The following is a 21,050-nucleotide window of genomic DNA, read 5'->3' on the forward strand; positions in this document are numbered from 1 at the left end:
AGCGCTGTGGAACATCCAGGTGCTCTTTTGCGAACTTCAGATGTGCAGCAATGTTTTTTTTAGACAGCAGTGGCTTCTTCTGTGCTGTCCTCCCATCCAATAAACCATTCTTGTTTATTGTTTTACATATCGTAGACTCGTCAACAGAGATGTTAGCATGTTCCAGAGATTTCTGTAAGTCTTTAGCTAACACTCAAAGATTCTTCTTAACCTCATTGAGGATTCTGCGCTGTGCTCTTGCAGTCATCTTTTGCAGGACGACCACTCCTAGGGAGAGTAGCAACAATGCTGAACTTTCTCCATTTATAGACATTTGGTCTTACCGTGGACTGATGAACATCAAGGATTTTAGACATACTTTTGTAACCCATTCCAGCTTTATGCAAGTCAACAATTCTTCTGAGATATCTTTTGTTCGAGGCATGGTTCACATCAGGCAATGCTTCTTGTGAATAGAAAACTCAAAAATGTTGTGAGTTTTTATAGGGCAGGGCAGCTCTAACCAACATCTCAAATCTCATCTCATTGATTGGACACCAGGTTACGTAACTCCAGACTCCAATTAGCTTTTGGAGAAGTCATTAGCCTAGGGGTTCCCATAATTTTTCCAGCCTACACTGTGAATGTTTAAATGATGTATTCAATATAGACAAGAAAAATACAATAATGTGTGTGTTATTAATTGAAACACACTGTATTTGTCTATTGTTGGGACTTAGATGGATATCAGATCAAATTTGATTACCAATTTATGCAGATATCCAGGTAATTCCAAAGGGTTCACATACTTTTTTTTGCCACCGTATAGCTCACCTCTCTGTCTCAGTGTTTGACCCCATCTCAGGTCAGTATGTCAGCTGTAACCCCTCCACTTTTAACTTGGCTAACTTTTAGAGGTGGTAAGTGATAGTAAAAAAACCTCTGTCCCTCTTAAAGTCACAAGGATGTATAACACATGTTTAACCTGTTGATCTACACAGTCATTCTCTGAGATGCTGTACATTCCTATGCACCAAGCTGCCTGGCCGTTCATATTGCCAGTGTGATGGTTAGCATGGCGAGGTTAGTTCCCGCCTGGCTGGCCTGAGGGACTGACTCACTGGGAGACTGTTTGTGCTCCATGTCCATGTCTCTATATAAAGCCTATGAGCACATCACCTAGTTAAGCCATTCATTATGGACCACAGCCCTTTTTCTTTCCACTGATGTCTTTCTGCTAATTACTGTCCCAGCAGTTGCTGTGCTACTGCATTTCACTTCAATATCCCAGCCTGGACACTCTGACTGGACAGCCTGAACTGCTGCTTCAGCCTGGTCTCATAGACTAGATGTAACATAGTGCATGTAAATCAGGGACACTCAAATTGTATGATATGTCACTTTTGCTATGGTTACATAAGACAAAGTTACTTAAGGCAAAAAACTAAAGTAGGGTGGTTGGTCGGGATGGATGGGTAGACGTATAACGTGACCGAAGGTTGCGTGTTTGAATCTCCTCACGGACAACATTAGCATTTAAGCTAATAAGCAACTTTGCAACTACTTACTACTTTTTAGCTCCTTTGCAACTACTTAGCATGTTAGCAAGCCCTTCTCCTAAGCGTAAAGTTAACAATTTTGTCTAACTCCTAACCTTAACCCTAACCCTAACTCCTAGCCTGGCTAACGTTTGTGTTAGCTACCCGGCTAAAGTTAGCCACACCAAATTTGAATTCGTAACATATCATACGTTTTGCAAATTTGTAACATATTATAAGAATTGCAATTTGTAACAAATCCTACCCACTGCTATTCGTAACATATCGTATGAAATGAATGATGGACATCCACAAATTAATACATTCCATACGAAATGTAGCATATCATACTAATTGGAGTGTACTGGATTTACCTTTGCTATGTTACGTCTACCCATGAGTCCAGGTTGGCTCCTCATACAGTATAGCCTTGACACAATGATAGGCAGCCTATTACAGGGCGGCTCTGGACTGCTGCTGAGTAAGCTTGGACTGTTGCTAATGTAGCCCGCACAATTGCTGTGAGCTGAGTGAGCACTGTATTGGTTTGGAACAACAATTAATATGTAGACCTGAGTAATGGGTTGGATGGCAGTGGAATATGGCAGTGGGTTGGACTGGGCAGTGGGTTAGATATGGCAGTGGGTTGGATAGGGCATGGAGTTAGATAGGGCAGGGGGGCAGTTGGTTGAATAGGGAAGTGGGGGCATGGGGTTGGATAGGGCAGGGGGACATGAGGTTGGATAGGGCAGTGGGGGTTGGATAGTGCAGGGGGACATGGGGTTGGATAGGGCAGGGGGAATGGGGTTGGATAGGGCAGTGGGGGCAGGGGGCATGGGGTTGTATAGGGCAGGAGGGCGTGGAGTTAGATAGGGCAAGGGGTGCAGTAGGTTGAATAGGGCAGTGGGGGCATGGGGTTGGATAGGGCAGGGGGACATGAGGTTGGATAGGGCAGTGGGGGTTGGATAGTGCAGGGGGACATGGGGTTGGATAGGGCAGGGGGAATGGGGTTGGATAGGGCAGTGGGGGCAGGGGGCATGGGGTTGTATAGGGCAGGAGGGCGTGGAGTTAGATAGGGCAAGGGGTGCAGTAGGTTGAATAGGGCAGTGGGGGCAGGGGGTTAGATAGGGCAGTGGAATGAATAGGGTAGTGGGGGCAGGGGGTTGTATAGGGCTCAGAAAAATAGTCTCTGGTAGGGCTGTTTATCCTCCAGGATGCCCCAGCGACTGGTTCTGTGTTTAAACACTAAACAGACAGGCTGCACCATTGTTTCTCTCTTAGGTGGTAGCATGGTTATTAGTGTTAGTGTTTCTTAACACACAGTTTAACATTATAATCAGAGAACAATAGAGGGGATGGAGAAATCAAATGAATATGAAGGGATTAGAGGAAATTGTGAGATCACTGAGCTGCTATCAGGAGGAGTATTGTGGAGTATTTTTTAAATCAGTCAATGAGTGATCTAATATTACTTGACTACTAATGTTGTGTCCATATCCAAGTTTAGCATGCTGAAAACAGCCTGACAATAGACATTGGCTTATGACAACAATGCCACTAGTCACGCGCGACTAAATGATGTGGCTGTTTGAAAGCACAGAAAATGATGTCGCTCTTGACTTAGTCAACTGCTTGGTGTTGAAGCCTCCTCATTGTTTGTGTAAGCCCGTGTTGTAGTCACCACACACACACCCCTCCGCCTGCTCTCCCTAGTAACAGCGGCCTCTCTCTGAGTGTCTCCTTCAGCACTGAGAGAGACAATGATTGGTTTGTATTTTTATATCTAATTGTTGGAAATGAGCAGAGTGAGTGCTTGAGTTTAAATTAACTCGCAGTTAAATTGAGAAAATCAGGACAGCAAGTAAAAACATTTTCTGTGTTTTTTAACTCCTTTATAATGGGTAACAGTTGGAAGTAAACTGGACTGTACAGTAAATAGGATAGACATTTTAAGAAATAATAAAATAGTAACACCTGGACAACTGAAGGTAGGTTATACAGAATCCTTCTCATGAAAAGGCCTAGATTTCCTCCTGGCTACCTGTCCAATAACAGGCCACCATCCAACTAGGGGAGAGGGCCTGTTGTTTGGCCCCTCCTCAGTGCTCAGTCCTGGGCTGTGTCTGTGGCTGCAGCAGCCAAGCCAGTTGGGTCATGGTGTTTCTGTTCCTTGAGAAAAAGCCAAAGGCCCTTTCCTATGTCGCCCTTCCTCGTCTGTTCCCGTCTCTTATTATTTCCGCCCTGGCTCCGGAGGAGAGGGGAGAGAGAGAGGGAGTGCCACAAAAAGCATTTCACAAAGCAGGAAAACTGAAAAAGGATTTGGTTATCAAACTCCTGCAGCCCTGGCCCTACACCCTGTATTTGTGTTTGGTTTATTGTCCTTATTTTTTCTTTCATGCTCTTGGAAACAGAGTGGTGTTTGACTTTGGGTTGCCCTCTCTGATCTCCAGCTGCAGATAAACACCAGTGTTCTCTCAGATGACTTTCTCCTGCTTCTCGACACTACTAGAACTTGTACTGGGGCATACTGGTTCTAACATTGAATAAGTGGCTAGTTAGCCTGAACTACCTCTTTGACTGTTTAGTTGTATGCATGTCAAGTGTCCATTATATAATGGTGAAGAAATGTCTTGGTTTTTGTTTGTTGATGCAGGTGAGGATCTGTTAATTGAGCGGAGTGTCCGTAAAGGAATGATCAACCCTGGCGATGACAGGCAGACTATCCAACACAACGGTCCTACAGCCAACTTTGAGTATAACATCCGTGTGCGCTGTGACGAGAACTACTATGGCAACAAGTGCAACAAGCAGTGCCGGCCACGCAATGATGACTATGGCCACTACGTGTGTGACCAGTTTGGGAACAGAGGCTGTTTGGAGGGCTGGATGGGGCCTTACTGTACAGCTGGTGAGTAGGGGAGCAGGCTGACACAATCCATGTACAAGACACTTCAGAGTCAAAATACACACATTGAAACTAATGTTTAGATATCGCTCTGATGATACTAGAAATTAATGGGTGAATCCTTTTGTCTTTGTTTCACAGCTATCTGCAAGCAGGGGTGTAACCTGCTGCAAGGATTCTGCAATGCCCCAGGAGAATGCATGTGAGTCTGGGTTAACTTTCTTCTTTAGACCATCGTGTCTATGTTAACAAGATACTGAAATATTACTCCCTTTTCAATTGAAATCCCTTTGACTGAGAATTGTGTCTGGGTGTATTGGCTGGTTAATGGGCAGTAGCTCTTTTTGTGTTCAATGAGGATGATAATGATGACACGGGGGGTTGATCGCATACCAGAGCTCGACCCCCACATTCCCCCCTCCCTGTCCCCCCTCTCTATGGAACGTACAGTGTATTAGCCCCCCCCCACCAGTCTGATTCAGGAGCCATTGTTCTTTTTCCTGTCCCAGACCTGGCCTGTAGCTGTAGCCTGTTTTTCACACAGCGTTTCCTCCCCTCCTCCAGCGGTGTGTCAGGGCCCCTCTGCCCATTTCTACTCTGCAGCCCCATTCGCCTCTTCCTATCCTGGGCCTGTTTTGGCTGTCATACCCCTCATGGGAGTATGGACTCCATCCAGCAGCCTTAGTCACGTACATGTTATTCTGCACGGCTGAACCAACCAAGTATTCCATGTCAAATCCTCTTGCAAGACCACCTTCTTGTGCAACTCTCTGAGGTGCATTCTGTAACACACCTATGGATCTGTTCAATAGGGATAGCCGTGAGTGAGACGGGATAGATTTAGTTCTCATCTCATAAAAGAATGAATTTTCATGGCTGGAAGACAAGAAAAGACTGGAATGTGCCTCGACATGTGATTTGAAGCTCAGGAGGAGGCTGTGTGTATCCCGACCGTGAACAAACAACACGCCTTCTCCTGGAGTAACATTCCATGCCTGGTGCCTGCGAAGGAAAACAAAAAATGTGTTGGTGGTACAGTATCTGGTTTCCTTACACACAGAGCATTCACAACCTACCCCCTTACAAAAAAAATGTAAACTAAAAATGGTTTTCGGACACATGTAACATTTCACATTTTAATGTCAACTAGGGCTGTCAAACAATTCAAAATGAAATTGAGTGTATCAAAGGATTTGCTGTGATTAATCACAATTTAATTTATCCATGTCAAAATCGTCCAAATCCACAATTGCTCAAATTGACCTGTAATTTTAGATTTTTTTATACAATTACAAGAATATTGCCGTTTTGATATTGTGACCTCTAAATATTCACACTCTAAATAATATGGTTTCACAGCTCAAGATGTGAAAACAGCTATTTCACATGTGAAAATGTGATTTCATGTGTTAAAATGCGATTTTCACATAGTTTTTAAAGTTTTTTTAAGGGACCTCAATCTGCATGCAACAGACTGTTCATTTCGCAGAGTCTTTCTGTAAATAATTCTTAGAGGCAGAGAGCGCGAAAGAGAGCAAGATAGAAAGCTACTGCGGCTGCAGGTGATGTGCAGGCAGGTCGAGCCCCTGAGCCTGACCGTGATAGGGATCTGGAGCACAGGTTGGTGGCAACTTAATTGGGGAGGACGGTCTCGTGGTAATGGCTGCAGCGGCCATTATTACGAGCCGTCCTCCCCTCATCATCCTCCTGTGATCTGGATGGTGTGGCTTCAAAGGGCTATTTCCACAGTGTGGGTCTGACAGAGTTGGGCCTGTCTGTGCTGGGCTGGGCTGGGGATATTTACAGTGTTGCTGGCTGGGCTGAAAGAGTCCTCCATTGTGGGGCTGTGGTGAGGTGTTTGTTTGGTGATGGTAATGCCACCTTGGCCTTGTGGCCACCTTGGTCTCTCCCTGTTTCTACTGTGGACAGGGCCTCTCAATGCTGCTAATGCTGCTAATGAACCTTTACACTTAACCTCAGCATGTTAACATACAGTTTGCTATACAGTAGCACACCACTGCACACTTCAATACTTTTATACCTGTACATTAGTAGACTACAATACAAAGTTGTACTGCACTGTGTGTTGTGTTTGACTGCAGTGCCGCTTACTAGCGAAAATGTTAGCACACAGCAGTACACTCACTCACTCCAGTACAGTATATCAACTAGTAGTGTAGGGTTTGGTTGGCATCTATTTACAGGAGAGTGGTCTTTAAATAACCCAGGGTGAGAAGTGACAGCACAGGTGGGGCAAGGTTACCGCTGGCCTTGGAATAACAGAGCGCAGCTATAAACCAACAGATTAGCTAACCGTTCGCCGGCTGCCTCCGCTCGCAAAGCTGCTTGCCTAGGGGCTTCAGGAGGCCCCCACTCCTAGACTTCATCTATCCCCGTCCCTGTCCCACACGCCATGGGAACAGGCTTGACCCCATCACTGCCCTGGAATGTCCCTGGTGCTCTGTCTAAAGATTAGGAGCCCCAGAAGGGAAGGGGTGTCACTGGTCACCTTGATGAAGACGTTGTGTCTGTCTGGCTCCTGATCGAGATCACCTTGACTTTTACATGGACACATAGGTCTGTCATGTGGTTGACGTACTGTAGAAGGCCTTGTCCTATTACATGAGTCCTGGCTTATTTATGAGCCATCTCTTCATGGGACTGATGTTTTTAAAGTATTTCACATACAGTATGACCACACAATGGGTCCATTCCCTATGTGTCTCTAATGGATGTCTCTGATATGTCTTGCAGGTGTAAATACGGTTGGCAGGGTCCGTTCTGTGACGACTGCCTGCCCTACCCAGGCTGTGTCCATGGGACCTGCGTCAAGCCCTGGCTGTGCAGCTGTGAGAAGAACTGGGGAGGCCTGCTGTGTGACAAAGGTGAGACAATAGAGCAAACCAGACTACACCTGGCCCACTGTACTATTAACACATCCTCTACAGCGACCTTTGACCTCCCTGTAGTGTCACACAACACAAGGTCACCTCTGAGTTCCCCTCAGCATCAGGTGGTCAACAGAGGTCACTGAAGAGTGACTGCTAGAAACAGGAGATCACTTCAGAGTAACAAGATGGAGAGGTGGATGGAGAGGCTACATTTAGCAATATGTAACAGTGTGCTTTCATGTCTGATCCTATGAAGTCGTGTGATGACAATTGATTTAATCTGTAACATATAATTGACCATCCTAATCCTTTAGATGTGTTCATATGAGACCATTAAAGTGTGTAAATGTAATCATTCCTGTATGATTCTCTCCAGATTTGAACTACTGTGGGACGAACAAGCCGTGTAAGAACGGAGGAACGTGTATGAACTCAGAGCCAGATGAATACAACTGTGCCTGTTCTGACAGCTACTCGGGCAAGAACTGTGAGATAGGTGAGTCAGTCAAGAAATTCCATTCTGTTTGTGCCAATGAGCACGCTTACATGCACACAATAATACGATTATTGTGGATAATCAGATTAATATAATAGTTCATTTAAAATGTTCACATGCAAGTAGAACAATTTCCCTAATAATTATGTTTTTATGGACACATCTGAAATCAGGCTACTGATGGGACTTTAGATAAATTGCAGAAAATCAATAATAATAAATATTCTACCACAGTGACCATGTTATTTTTGCGAAACCTTTTTGATTCTGAGTTCGGACCAATAAAGTTTGTATGTGAATACTTTTTCTAAGATGCATACTTTCAGTTTTTCTGAACTCACTTCACTTGTAATAAGAGGGAGGCTCGCTCGGATGGTGCTAGCACATGCGCAGATCAAACACACAGCTGGAACGCTGATGAAGGTTTTCTAATCATTTGAAACATTGCTCTGAAAACCAGGTGTTTTAATCGGCGTATGCTTATTTCGATTTTGACCTTACGCTGATCAAGATAAGCAGAGTGAGGTGTTTACATTACTATTTCCATACTCGGCCTACTGCCACAAGTGTTAGTGTGTATGTAAACGTACCCAATATTTAATAGTTGATCATTTGCTTGTGTATTTTGTTGTGCTATTTATGTAATCCGTCACTCTGACTCGTGGCACATTTGCCTCCCCATGTCATCCTGTTATCTTCAGTGGAACACTCATGTGTGTCCAACCCCTGTGCCAACGGGGGCACCTGCCATGAGATCCCGTCTGGGTTTGAGTGCCACTGTCCTGCAGGCTGGTCAGGGCCCACCTGCGCTAAAGGTGAGTGAGTCACGATCTTGCCCCTCCCAAGGTGTGTGTGTGCCCCCATGTTTTTACAAAGCTGAACCCTTACATTGTGTGTGTGTTCCAGACATGGACGAGTGTGCGTCTAACCCCTGTGCTCAGGGTGGGACCTGCATCGACATGGAGAACGGATTTGAGTGCCTCTGCCCCCCACAGTGGGCTGGGAAGACCTGCCAGATAGGTAAGCCTGGGAAGGAGAGGTGGCGGGGGGTCTGTAGTTTATCATTCACACTAGAGAATTCTGAGGGCACAGTCTCTGCCTGGGAAACTGGAGCAAAGCATGTCCAAATGACTAAAGATGAATATTATGTCCTGGGGAGCATAACTTGAGACTATTTGCATGCTAAATTAATTTGTGTTTGATTTGAATTGAATGTGATGTGATGTGACTTGAAGTGTTATTGAATCTCGCCTTGTTCGATCTTATGCCAGGAATCTCCGTGCTCGTCCAGTATCTGTTTTTTTTGTGTCTCACCCTGTTGAGCCAGTCCTATTACTATGGTGTGGATACTAATTTAAAATGGATGCATGCATGTCCATGGAGAAAGCTGGATATTATGTGCAACCTGAGCCAGGTTTCTTGAGTAAAACTATAAATAACACCTAGCCTGGCAACTGCTAACCTTGGGGCCTGATGTAGGCTGACAGTGGGTTATCTTTGGCTATAGACTGGGATAAAAGGGGTATGTATACTAGTCTCCACCAAGAGTAGGGCCTCACCCCAAAACCACTATTTAGCTCCCTGGAGTATCAAAGGAAAGGAAACACTTTATAACCTGTAAACATGCTCAGGGAGGAACCCAAGCTCCGGGTCTTGTGTTACGTGGTCCGCTATTCTCAGTGCGCAGGTGGTTCCCCTTTCAGTGAGCGGGCGGTACCTGAGAGAGGGGTGTCGGATGTCCGCAGCCCAACAGGTGCTCCTCACCTCTGGGGAAAAGCGGTTGTGTTCTGGTCTGTCCAGGGAGAGGGTGTTAGTGACCATTGCCTTGTGAACTGACCTCTGGGAAGCTCTGGATGTCAGAGAATAGATCAGTTCAGAAATAGGGTAGGCAACTGAAATAAATGTTTAGGGTAGGAGGCAGAGCCAGCTAAATAGATGGCAAAGAAATGGCAAAGATGGCAAAGAATTTAAATTTCATTTAATAGATTTTAGAAAGTTTTCTAAAGACAGGTTTAAGGTTAGAATTCTTATCAGGGGCTTTAGTTTCTGTGTAGCCTTGCACTGTAGAGATCTGCTTGGTGGTGGGGCTTGGAGGCTGGTTCTTAGATCTCTCTCATCTCTCTGTTTTCACTCCGCAGACGCTAATGAGTGTATGGGGAACCCATGCCTCAATGCTTACTCTTGCAAAAACTTGATTGGTGGATATCACTGTGCCTGCTTTCGAGGATGGGCCGGCCAGAACTGTGACATCAGTCAGTATCTGTTAATCATTTGCCTCTGTCCCCTTTGCCTGCAGCTAGCTCTGACACTTACCTGGGCCACTGGCCTACTGTTCTGTTCCTATCGCAGGCTTTCTGCTTTATTATGGCCCAAACACTTTTCGAGATCCATGGATAGTGTTTTTACATTACTATGAGAAGCACATCCTGTAGATATCGTTGACGGTTGTGTAGTTGACCTCACTGGCTTTCACGGCATGCACTAACCAACAGCATCATGTCTTCCTGCACCTTGAGAAAAATCTTATTTTGAGTTTCTTTGAAGCATTAACCAAGTTGCACATTCTATGTTTTGTTTGTGTATCACATGCATGCAACACCTGCATGTTCCCCTGTCCTATCTGTAGACCTGCATTAGTAAGTTCTCTCTTTTACACTCTGCAGATGTCAACAGCTGCCATGGACTGTGTCAGAATGGAGCGACTTGCAAGGTAGGAAATTGTATTCAATAAGGCAATCTAGCCACCATGTTTGATGCCCTCCTTTCATATTACATCTATGGTTAGCATTATTCTGGGTACAGGAGCCTCTGAGTGACAACTTGTTCCCTTACGCTTTGTACAGGAGGGGCGCAGAGGCTACGTGTGTGCCTGCTCACCGGGGTTTGTGGGCCGGCACTGTGAGGTCCAGAGGAACAGCTGTGTCAGCGGCCCGTGTAGAAACGGGGGCAGGTGCCACACCCTGCTGGACGGCTTCATGTGTGAGTGCCCACATGCATACACTGGCACTACCTGTGAGGTGAGCTATGGTCCAGTCCAGACCTTTGACAAATCTGATCTTGTCTTTTATACATAACAATGATCTATTTATCCATCCATTCATCTACTCATCTTTCCATCTGTGCATTCGTAGGTGCAGAGTAACCCGTGCAGCCCTAACCCTTGCCAGAACAAGGCCCAGTGCCACAGTCTGATGGAAGACTTCTACTGTGCCTGTCCTGATGACTATGAGGGCAAGACCTGCTCTGAGCTCAAGGACCACTGCAAGACCAATCCCTGTGAAGGTACAAACCAATCTATAAACCTATTGATGTCATCTCAACTAAAATAATTCAAATCCCTGTAAAAGTACTAACCAGGCAGTAATCTTTCTAGCCTAAACTGAAACCTGATCTTAAGCTGCTTATTCCTCAGGTCAACCTCAAGACCAACCCTCATTTCAACCCAATCCTCTCAGGTGTATCTCACTAACAGTCTCTTGTTGTTCCTTCTGTTTTGATCCCAGTGATTGACAGTTGTACTGTCGCTGTGGCCACCAACGACACACAGGAAGGGGTGTGGTACATCTCGTCCAATGTGTGCGGCCCCCACGGACGCTGCATCAGTCAACCTGCTGGGAACTTCACCTGTTCCTGTGAACCGGGCTTCACTGGAACATACTGTCACGAGAGTGAGTAGACACACACACCATCATCATCACACATCATTGACTTTATCATCATAATCATCACCATCATCATACCATGAGACTAAACATCCCATTCCTTACTGTAACACACCACTGATTTCATCAGTCTCATTATTGTCTTCCTCATCATTCCCATCCTCATTCATAGTCTCTCCCCTCTCCCTCCCAGATGTAAACGACTGTGTGTCGTCTCCCTGTAAGAACGGAGGAACTTGCATCGACGGGATCAGCTCTTTCCAGTGCTTTTGCCCTGACGGCTGGGAGGGCATGCTGTGTGTCATGGGTATGTGTGTGTGTGTGTCCCTGGGTGGTTTTACTCTATCTCTCCATGGTGTGTGTGTTTCTCTAACTGATCCGTGGTGGTGGTGTTCCAGATGTGAATGAGTGCAGTAGGAACCCCTGTAAGAACGGAGGTCGCTGTGTGGACCTGGTCAATGACTTCTACTGCCAATGCCAGGACAACTGGAAGGGCAAGACCTGCCACTCACGTGAGAGCCAGTGTGACTCCAGTACCTGTAGTAATGGGGGGACGTGCTTTGACCACGGGGACACCTTTCGCTGTACCTGTTTGTCAGGGTGGGGCGGCAGCACCTGCAACACAGGTAAGAATCTATTATTGCTTGGTTTTAGCTATGTCATTCAGGGGAAAGTCCAAAAGATCTCTGGTCCATATACGCTCCATAGGAGTAATTTTGTTGTAGTTGCTGAAACATGAATATAGGTTCTAAACTCATCCTATTTGATTTCTCTTGTCAGGCAAGAACAGCACGTGTGACCCTAACCCATGTGAGAACAGCGGGACCTGTGTCGGAGGGGGTGATGCCTACACCTGCATCTGCAAGGATGGCTGGGAGGGGCCCACATGTGCTCAGAGTAAAGCACAATTTACTGAATTATTTTCAGGTTATAATCATAAACTAAAACATAGGTCTGATTTTTATTCTGTGTCATCCCCTCTCTTCACAGATACTAATGACTGCAACCCTACCCCCTGGTAAGATGAACATATTGAATAAACCAAAATACTTGTAATATCTTATAAGGCTATCCCATCTCTTCACAGACCCACACGCACTGATATCAAAGCATAATCTCTCAGTGTTCTGGTTTCAAAACAGGAACAAATTACTCCCACACACCGCTCATCTCGCAAATTTAATTTAACGCTTAGAGATTTCCTGTTAAAGTTTGTTCCGTGGAGGTGTATGTGTGAAAGGGGAAGTGTGTGTATCCCTGACACCTCTACAGAACAGTGCAGGGCCTGACAGCTGGGTATTCCAGGATCCGTTAGATCAGAGGGACTGAGTGGACAAAGGCTCCCGCCACCACAATGAATGACAGGAGGATGAGCACAGTGGGTGGGGGGACGCCCCTCACCCCTCACCCAATTCTTCACTACTTACCCCTGAGCATGGGGTGGTGTAGGCAATGGGGGGGAGCAGCATATAGGGCCAGCACAGTATGGGGTCATTTTGGGATTTGCATCTGAAGATGGACATTGATAAGGGATCAGCTTTAGTGACCACAGTCTCTGTCTCTAGTCTCCTACCTTGGGATTCTGCTGCTGGGATCGAGACCTGAGATTGTGAAGGCTTTCTACTCTTTGTAGTCTCTGAGTCTTCAGCCTGTTGTATGCTGCTGCACGTGTGCCAATGGCATGGGCTGATGTATTGCTGTGTGGTTCTGTTTCCTTCCTCCAGCTATAACAGTGGTGTCTGTGTGGATGGTGTGAACTGGTTCCGCTGTGAGTGTGCCCCAGGATTCGCCGGACCAGACTGCCGGATCAGTGAGTCCCTGGGAACCAGAGGGGTGCGGTGGGGTCAGATTGGAGGGTTCAGGGGTGAAAGGTGACGGTGGAATTTTGAGCTGATTGTTTGTGAGGGACAGATTAGGAAGCCTATCTTAACCTCCAACCTCTCTTGTGAGGACAGGTCAGCTGTATTCTGCAAACAGGTCAGTTCAGTCTGACATTCTCAGACACAATCCTCTTTCTTTTTCCCCTTTTCAGAGAGGGTCTATTTTTCACGTGGGGATGCCAGATATGAGAACCAACCAGCCCCTACCCTGTTGTGATGATATTATAGCTAGTTGCCTTGCAGTAGACTAGAGATATGTGTGTAGTAATGTTCTTGTTTCCCCATCAGACATAGATGAGTGCCAGACGTCTCCCTGTGCCTATGGTTCTACCTGTGTGGATGAGATCAACAGCTTCCGCTGTGTGTGTCCCCTGGGCTGGGCTGGGCCTCGCTGCCAAGAGTGTGAGTACACTGCAGCAATAGAGAAAATGCCTTAATTACTGTATCCATGGAGTAGGGGAACTTTCTTCCATTGAACCCATGTGTGGTAGGAAGAGTTTCTAAGGACTGAGCCTGATATTGCCTTAGTCCTAAACCTGCTCCTCTCTCTCCCCTCTGCAGTCATAGGGATCGGGAAGGCCTGTCGTTACTCCGGCCTGCAGTTCCCTCATGGCAGTCAATGGGAGGAGGAGTGTAATACCTGCCAGTGTGTCAACGGCAGTGTGCGCTGTTCTAAGGTGAGACTTGCATGGTTTTGTTACACACAGTGAAGGTGTGTGTGTGAGCTGCCTTTCTGACCTCTGTTTGTGTATGTGTGTGTGTATAGGTGCAGTGTGGCCGACGGCCCTGTCTGCTTCATAGAGTTGCTTCCGGTCCAGACAGCATTGCCCCCTGTCCTAGAGGACAGGAGTGTGTAGAGCACAAATTCCTCACCTGCTTCGCCCCGCCATGCCACCAGTGGGGCGTGTGTTCTACCCCTGACCCCCCACTGGCCCTCCACACTCAGTGTGAACCCAACTGTGGTTATTTGGACAACAGCTGTGCCCGCATCACCCTCATCTTCAATAGAGACAAAGTTCCACAGGTAACATTAAATAAGATATACGATTCTACGATTATTGACATAGTTTTACTAGACCTGAATCTCCGACCACATCCTCTGCCAGAGAATTAAAGTGTGTGTGTGTGTGTGTGTGTGTGTGTGTGTGTGTGTGTGTGTGTGTGTGTGCTGATCAAAGGGTACCATTGTGGAGAACATCTGTTTGGAGCTGAGGTACCTTCCCATCACCCAGACCCTGGCTAAGGAACGTACGCTCCTCATTCTCTGTGACCTGTCCTACTTCAACAGTGATGCCGTGGAGGTTGCCATGGTGAGTGCCTCACCTCAGCCCCCCACCTCAAGACTATGAACTGTTGCCATCTGCCAATGATCCCCTCTTACCTCCTCCTCACCTCTGTCACCCGCCAGAACAGGCACTCTCTCCTCTCTTTCAGTTAGCCACGAGGGCCTTGACCCATTTTGTTCTCTCTTTCACTTTATTAAATCACATACTTAATTTGTCATTATAAATGGGTTCCAGAGTACACTTGTAAAATTGGAAGCTTTTATTTTCCTCTTTGTAAGTGTGGAGAGCATTTTGAAGCACGCCGCCCTTCGCCTGAACATCTGGATGACATTTAGCTTTACTTTGGAACACCTTACTGTTTCTCTCTCTCTCGGACTGGTGTGGCCACCCAGGCTCTCCTCTCCAGTAAGACACGTGAAATCAGGCTCTACACGGCACTAAGCCCTTAATGGAGGGTGTTGTGTCTGATGTCCTCATAGCTTAGTACTGAGTTTAATAATAGACCCTCTAAAGGCTTACAGTGATGTTAGTTGTGCTTTGTTAGACCATTATGGAATAGTCTAAACTCAACATGTTCGTGATGTCGTTTTATTTCAACCTAAATTGAGTCTTGTGTTCTGGATCTGAGTTTGGCAGAGTAGTCCCATCCAGCTGACACTATGTATCTGTATCAGTACAGAGGTTTTATGGAGACCCAGAAACGGTGTGTTCTCAGTAAGAGGCCACAAATCAAAGTGTATTTGTCACGTGCGCCGAATACAACAGGCGTAGTAGACCTTACAGTGAAATGCTTACTTACAGGCTCTAACCAATAGTGTAAAAAAGGTATTCAAATCAAATCAAATTTTATTTGTCACATACACATGGTTAGCAGATGTTAATGCGAGTGTAGCGAAATGCTTATGCTTCTAGTTCCAACAATGCAGTAATAACCAACGAGTAATCTAACCTAACAATTCCACAACTACTACCTTACACACAAGTGTAAAGGGATAAAGAATATGTACATTAAGAGAATACGTACATTAAGAGTGATGGTACAGAAAGGCATAGGCAAGATGCAGTAGATGGTATAGAGTACAGTATATACATATGAGATGAGTAATGTAGGGTATGTAAACAAAGTGGCATGGTTTAAAGTGGCTAGTGATACATGTATTACATAAAGATGCAGTAGATGATATAGAGTACAGTATATACATATACAGTGGGGCAAAAAAGTATTTAGTCAGCCACCAATTGTGCATGTTCTCCCACATCTTAAAAAGATGAGAGAGGCCTGTAATTTTCATCATAGGTACACTTCAACTATGACAGACAAAATGAGGAAAAAAAATCCAGAAAATCACATGTAAGGATTTTTAATTTATTTATTTGCAAATTATGGTGGAAAATAAGGTTGTTGTTGATGTGGACACCAAGGAACTTGAAGCTCTCATCCTGCTCCACTACAGCCCCGTCGATGAGAATGGGGGCGTGCTCTGTCCTCTTGGTTACGTTGAGGGATAGGCTGTTATTCTGGCACCACCCGGCCAGGTCTCTGACCTCCTCCCTATAGGCTGTCTCGTCGTTGTCGGTGATTAGGCCTACCACTGTTGTGTCGTCTGCGAACTTAATGATGGTGTTGGAGTCGTGCCTGGCCATGCAGTCGTGGGTGAACAGGGAGTACAGGAAGGGACTGAGCACGCACCCCTGGGGAGCTCCAGTGTTGAGGATCAGCATGACAGATGTGTTGCTACCTACCCTCACCACCTGGGAGCAGCCCGTCAGGAAGTCCAGGATCCAGTTGCAGAGGGAGGTATTTACTCCCAGGATCCTTAGCTTAGTAATGAGCTTTGAGGGTACTATGGCGTTGAACGCTGAGCTGTAGTCAATGAATAGCATTCTCACGTAAGTGTTCCTTTTGTCCAGTTGGGAAAGGTCTGTGGATCTGTTTGGGCGGTATGCAAATTGGAGTGGGTCTAGGGTTTCTGGGATAATGGTGTTGTGAGCCATGACCAACCTTTCAAAGCACTTCATAGCTATGGACGTGAGTGCTACGGGTCTGTAGTCATTTAGGCAGGTTGCCTTTGTGTTCTTGGACACGGGGACTATGGTGGTCTGCTTGAAACATGTTGGTTTTACAGACTCAATCAGGGACATGTTGAAAATGTCAGTGAAGACACTTGCCAGTTGGTGAGCACATGCCCGGAGCACAGGTCCTGGTAATCCGTCTGGCCCCGCAGCCTTGTGTATGTTGACCTGTTTAAAGGTCTTACTCATGTCGGCTACAGAGTGCGTGATCACACAGTCACCCGGAAAAGCTGATGCTCTCATGCATGCCTCAGTGTTGCTTGCCTTGAAGCGAGCATAGAAGTGATTTAGCTCGTCTGGTAGGCTCGTGTCACTGGGCAGCTCGCGGCTGTGCTTCCCTTTGTAGTCTGTAATAGTTTGCAAACCCTGCCACATAGATGAGCGTCGGAGCCGGTGTAGTATGATTCAATCTTAGCGCTGTGTTGATGCTTTGCCTGTTTGATGGTTTGTGGCAGGGCATAGCATAGTAGGATTTCTTGTAAGCTTCCGGGTTAGAGTCACGCACCTTGAAAGAGGCAGCTCTACCCTTTAGCTCAGTGCGAATGTTGCCTGTAATCAATGGCTTCTGGTTGGGGTATGTACGTACAGTCACTGTGGGGACGACGTCCTCGATGCACTTATTGATGAAGCTGATGACTGATGACTGATGTGGTGTACTCCTCAATGCCATCGGAAGAATCCTGGAACATGTTCCAGTCTGTGATAGCAAAACAGTCCTGTAGTTTAGCATCTGCTTCATCTGACCACTTTTTTTATAGACTGAGTCACTGGTGCTTCCTGCTTTAACTTTTGCTTGTGAGCAGGTATCAGGAGGATAGAGTTGAGGTCGGATTTACCAAATGGAGGGCGAGGGAGAGCCTTGTACGCGTCTCTGTGTGTGGAGTACAGGTGATCTAGAATTTGTTTCCCTCTGGTTGCACATTTAACATGTTGATAGAAATTTGGTAGAACGGATTTGAGCTTCCCTGCATTAAAGTGTCCGGCCACTAGGAGTGCCGTCTCTGGGTGAGTGGTTTCCTGTTTGCTTATTTCCTTATACAGCTGGCTGAGTGCGGTATTAGTGCCAGCATCTGTCTGTGGTGATAAATAAACAGCCACGAAAAGTATAGCTGAAAACTCTCTAGGCAAGTAGTGTGTCCTGCAATTTATCACAATATACTCTACTTCAGGTGAGCAAAATCTCGAGACTTCGTGCACCAGCTGTTGTTTACAAATATGCACAGACCGCCCCCCCTCGTCTTACCAGAGTGTGCGTGTGCTGTTCTATCTTGCCGGTGCAGCGTATATCCTGCTAACTGAATATCCATGTCTTCATTCAGCCACGATTCCGTGAAACATAAGATATTACAGTTTTTGATGTCCCGTTGGTAGGATATTCACGATCGTACCTTGTCTAATTTATTGTCCAATGATTGCACGTTGGCGAGTAGTATTGACGGTAACGGCAGCTTTCCCACTCGCCTTCTCCGGGTCCTCACGAGGCATTCGGCTCTTTGTCCTCTGTACCTGCGTCGCTTCCTCTTGCAAATAACGGGGATGTCGGCCCTGTCGGGTGTTTCGAGAATGTCCTGTGCGTCCTGCTTGTTGTAGAAAAAAATCTTAGTCTAATCCGAGGTGAGTGATCGCTGTCCTGATATCCAGAAGCTCTTTTTTGCCGTAAGATACGGTTGCAGAAACATTATGTACAAAATAAGTTACAAATAACGCCAAAAACCCCCACATAATAGCACAATTGGTTGGGTGCTCGTAAAACTGCTGCCATTTCTTCCGGCACCATTTTGGTTTAGTCCTCTCTGAAGCCTAGAGGCTGTTAGATGTCAGAATGGGGTGAGGGGCTGTATGTGTGTTTGTGTGTGTTTGAATGAGCAGCTGCTTTCCCAGAGAGAAGAAAGAGGAGTCTTGCTGACTGACTGACTCTCTTATCATTCTTCACACTGACTGGCTGGCTGGCCTGGGAGCCACAGCTGGCCTGTTCTCCATTGTTCATCCTAATTAAAGTGCACAGCATCCAGCTAATCTCCCTCTGCTCCCCCTGGACTCTCTGGTCCACTTATTAGGCAATTAACTAGACCTGCTTTTTGCTCTACAGGGGCGCATGTGAGAAGTTAGGACTAGGAGTAAATCTAGGAGTGAATCTCTCTCACCTATTGTGTTGACACACCATTTATCCTACTCTCTCCCTCTCCTCCAGTCTTATGATCAGGATGGTCAGGAGCGGGATGGAAACCGTGATCCGATTCAGGAGGCTGCCAGTGCCATCATTGGTGCCCTGTCCAAACGACACAACAGCACTGTCATGCTGGCTGTGGTGGAGGTCAAAGTGGAGACGCAGGTCAAGCCCCAGTCTGTGGGTGAGTGACTGGACTCGACTTGGTTTAACTTTTGCATGTTTTGATACTGTGCTTGGATTAGGTAGCATTACAGTACATGTATAGTAAAGTATAATTTTATGGTCTTTCTGTCTCCAGACCACCTGGTGCCAGTGCTGTGCGTGGTGTTCAGTGTGCTGTGGATCTTCTGCATCGTGGTGTGTGTGTGGTGGACCCGTAAGAGGAAAAAAGAGCGTGAGAGAGAGTCTGCAGTGGAGGACAGCACTGTCAATAACCTTCTGGAGCCGCTGAGGGTCATCTTGCCACAGCGCATAGACAACCTAGACAAAGACATTCAGTACGAATGCAAGAAACTCATGAGCCCTCCAGACCGGACGTGTGACGGGGCTGAGGGAGAGGAGGAAGAGGAGCTGAGGAGGGGAGGGATGAAGCTAGACAAGTGCTCCACACAAAAGTGCTCATTGGCAGGAGTGCAGGACAGAGTGATGTGCAAAGGGGGGGTGATCTGTACGATGCGTAGCGCCCCTGTGAAAACCCCCCACCGGACAGTGCACAGTCCCAAAGACAACCGGTGTAAAAACCTCAGCGCTGCCAACTTCAGTGAGAATGTCAAAGATCATTATGTATGAGCACGGCTAGAGGTGGGACTTCTCAAACTAAAGATGATGTCTCTATGTAATAGAAAAAGACAAGCACCAATAGTAAAGATTTAAGACATGTTTTGCATTTCATTTGACTTTATTCTCTGTCTGCAACATGGAGCCTTCTTATTTACTTAAAACATTGCAAATTCACATTTCAGTAACCAAAAGAGACCTTCATTTTTTCCTTTCTTTTTTGGTTTACAAATTGTTGATTTTTTTAAAGGAGAGACCTTTTTTCACATTGTGTCACTGAGAAGATTGTGTATCATGTGACTTTGGCGAGAGCACTGCCATTGGAGGCAGGCGTTGCACTACTACATTACTACTAGTGCATTTAGTTCTTATCTGCCTTAACCCGCACTGTGGGCATTTACTTTGTTCTCTTGGTATAATAATGTCATTTGTATAAGTAAAATGATGTAAAAGGATATATATATATATATATACACATACACACTACCGGTCAAAAGTTTTAGAACATCTACTCATTCAAGGGTTTTTCTTTATTTTTTACTATTTTCTACATTGTAGAATAATAGTGATGACATCAAAACTATGAAATAACACATATGGAATCATGTAGTAACCAAAAAAGTGTTAAACAAATCAAAATATATTTTATATTTGAGATTCTTCAAATAGCCACCCTTTGCCTTGATGACAGCTTTGCACACACTTGGCATTCTCTCATCCAGCTTCATGAGGTAGTCACCTGGAATGAATTTCAATTAACAAGTGTGCATTCTTAAAAGTTAATTTGTGGAATTGAATGTGTTTGAGGCAATCAGTTGTGTTGTGACAAGGTAGGGGTGGTATACATAAGATAGCCCTATTTGGTGAAAGACCAAGTCCATATTATGGCAAGAACAGCTCAAATAAGCAAAGAGAAACGGCAGTCCATCATTACTTTAAGACATGAAGGTCAGTCAACACGGAACATTTCAAGAACTTTGAAAGTTTCTTCAAGTGCATTCGCAAAAACCATCAAGCGCTATGATGAAACTGGCTCTCATGAGGACCGCCACAGGAATGGAAGACCCAGAGTTACCTCTGCTGCAGAGGATAAGTTCATTAGAGTTACCAGCCTCAGGAATTGCAGCCCAAATAAATGCTTCACAGAGTTCGAGTAACAGACACATCTCAACATCAACTGTTCAGAGGAGACTGTGAATCAGGCCTTCATGGTTGAATTGCTGCAAAGAAACAACTACTAAATGACACTGATAAGAAGAAGATACTTGCTTGGGCCAAGAAACACGAGCAATGGACATTAGACCGGTGGAAATTTGTCCTTTGGTCTGGAGTCCAAATTGGAGATTTTTGATTCCAACCGTCTTGTCTTTGTGAGACTCGATGTGGGTGAACG

The 21,050-nt window shown here is 45.7% G+C and overlaps 1 protein-coding gene across 3 annotated transcripts in view; it reads left to right on the forward strand.

Moving 5' to 3' along the window:
• LOC112246785 (protein jagged-2-like) overlaps positions 1 to 20,221 on the forward strand; it is a 32,691-nt gene extending 12,470 nt beyond the window's left edge. Inside the window, exons 4-25 of one of the 3 annotated variants that reach the window (XM_024415324.2) lie at positions 4,171 to 4,425; positions 4,564 to 4,624; positions 7,177 to 7,307; positions 7,690 to 7,809; positions 8,511 to 8,624; positions 8,716 to 8,829; positions 9,948 to 10,061; positions 10,473 to 10,519; positions 10,653 to 10,826; positions 10,941 to 11,091; positions 11,313 to 11,477; positions 11,665 to 11,778; positions 11,870 to 12,097; positions 12,252 to 12,368; positions 12,462 to 12,489; positions 13,196 to 13,281; positions 13,640 to 13,753; positions 13,913 to 14,028; positions 14,118 to 14,375; positions 14,530 to 14,661; positions 18,902 to 19,061; positions 19,179 to 20,220. In XM_024415324.2, coding sequence (XP_024271092.1) covers positions 4,171 to 4,425; positions 4,564 to 4,624; positions 7,177 to 7,307; positions 7,690 to 7,809; positions 8,511 to 8,624; positions 8,716 to 8,829; positions 9,948 to 10,061; positions 10,473 to 10,519; positions 10,653 to 10,826; positions 10,941 to 11,091; positions 11,313 to 11,477; positions 11,665 to 11,778; positions 11,870 to 12,097; positions 12,252 to 12,368; positions 12,462 to 12,489; positions 13,196 to 13,281; positions 13,640 to 13,753; positions 13,913 to 14,028; positions 14,118 to 14,375; positions 14,530 to 14,661; positions 18,902 to 19,061; positions 19,179 to 19,669 — 3,290 coding nt within the window. In that variant the 3' untranslated portion in view covers positions 19,670 to 20,220. Of the gene's footprint in view, positions 1 to 4,170; positions 4,426 to 4,563; positions 4,625 to 7,176; positions 7,308 to 7,689; positions 7,810 to 8,510; positions 8,625 to 8,715; positions 8,830 to 9,947; positions 10,062 to 10,472; positions 10,520 to 10,652; positions 10,827 to 10,940; positions 11,092 to 11,312; positions 11,478 to 11,664; positions 11,779 to 11,869; positions 12,098 to 12,251; positions 12,369 to 12,461; positions 12,490 to 13,195; positions 13,282 to 13,639; positions 13,754 to 13,912; positions 14,029 to 14,117; positions 14,376 to 14,529; positions 14,662 to 18,901; positions 19,062 to 19,178 lie in introns of all 3 variants that reach the window. The other 2 variants (XM_024415326.2, XM_024415325.2) reach the window with 2 other exon arrangements.
• The last annotated feature ends 829 nt before the right edge of the window (positions 20,222 to 21,050 follow it).

This window comes from Oncorhynchus tshawytscha, linkage group LG08, assembly GCF_018296145.1.
Source record: "Oncorhynchus tshawytscha isolate Ot180627B linkage group LG08, Otsh_v2.0, whole genome shotgun sequence".
Lineage (NCBI taxonomy): Eukaryota > Metazoa > Chordata > Actinopteri > Salmoniformes > Salmonidae > Oncorhynchus > Oncorhynchus tshawytscha.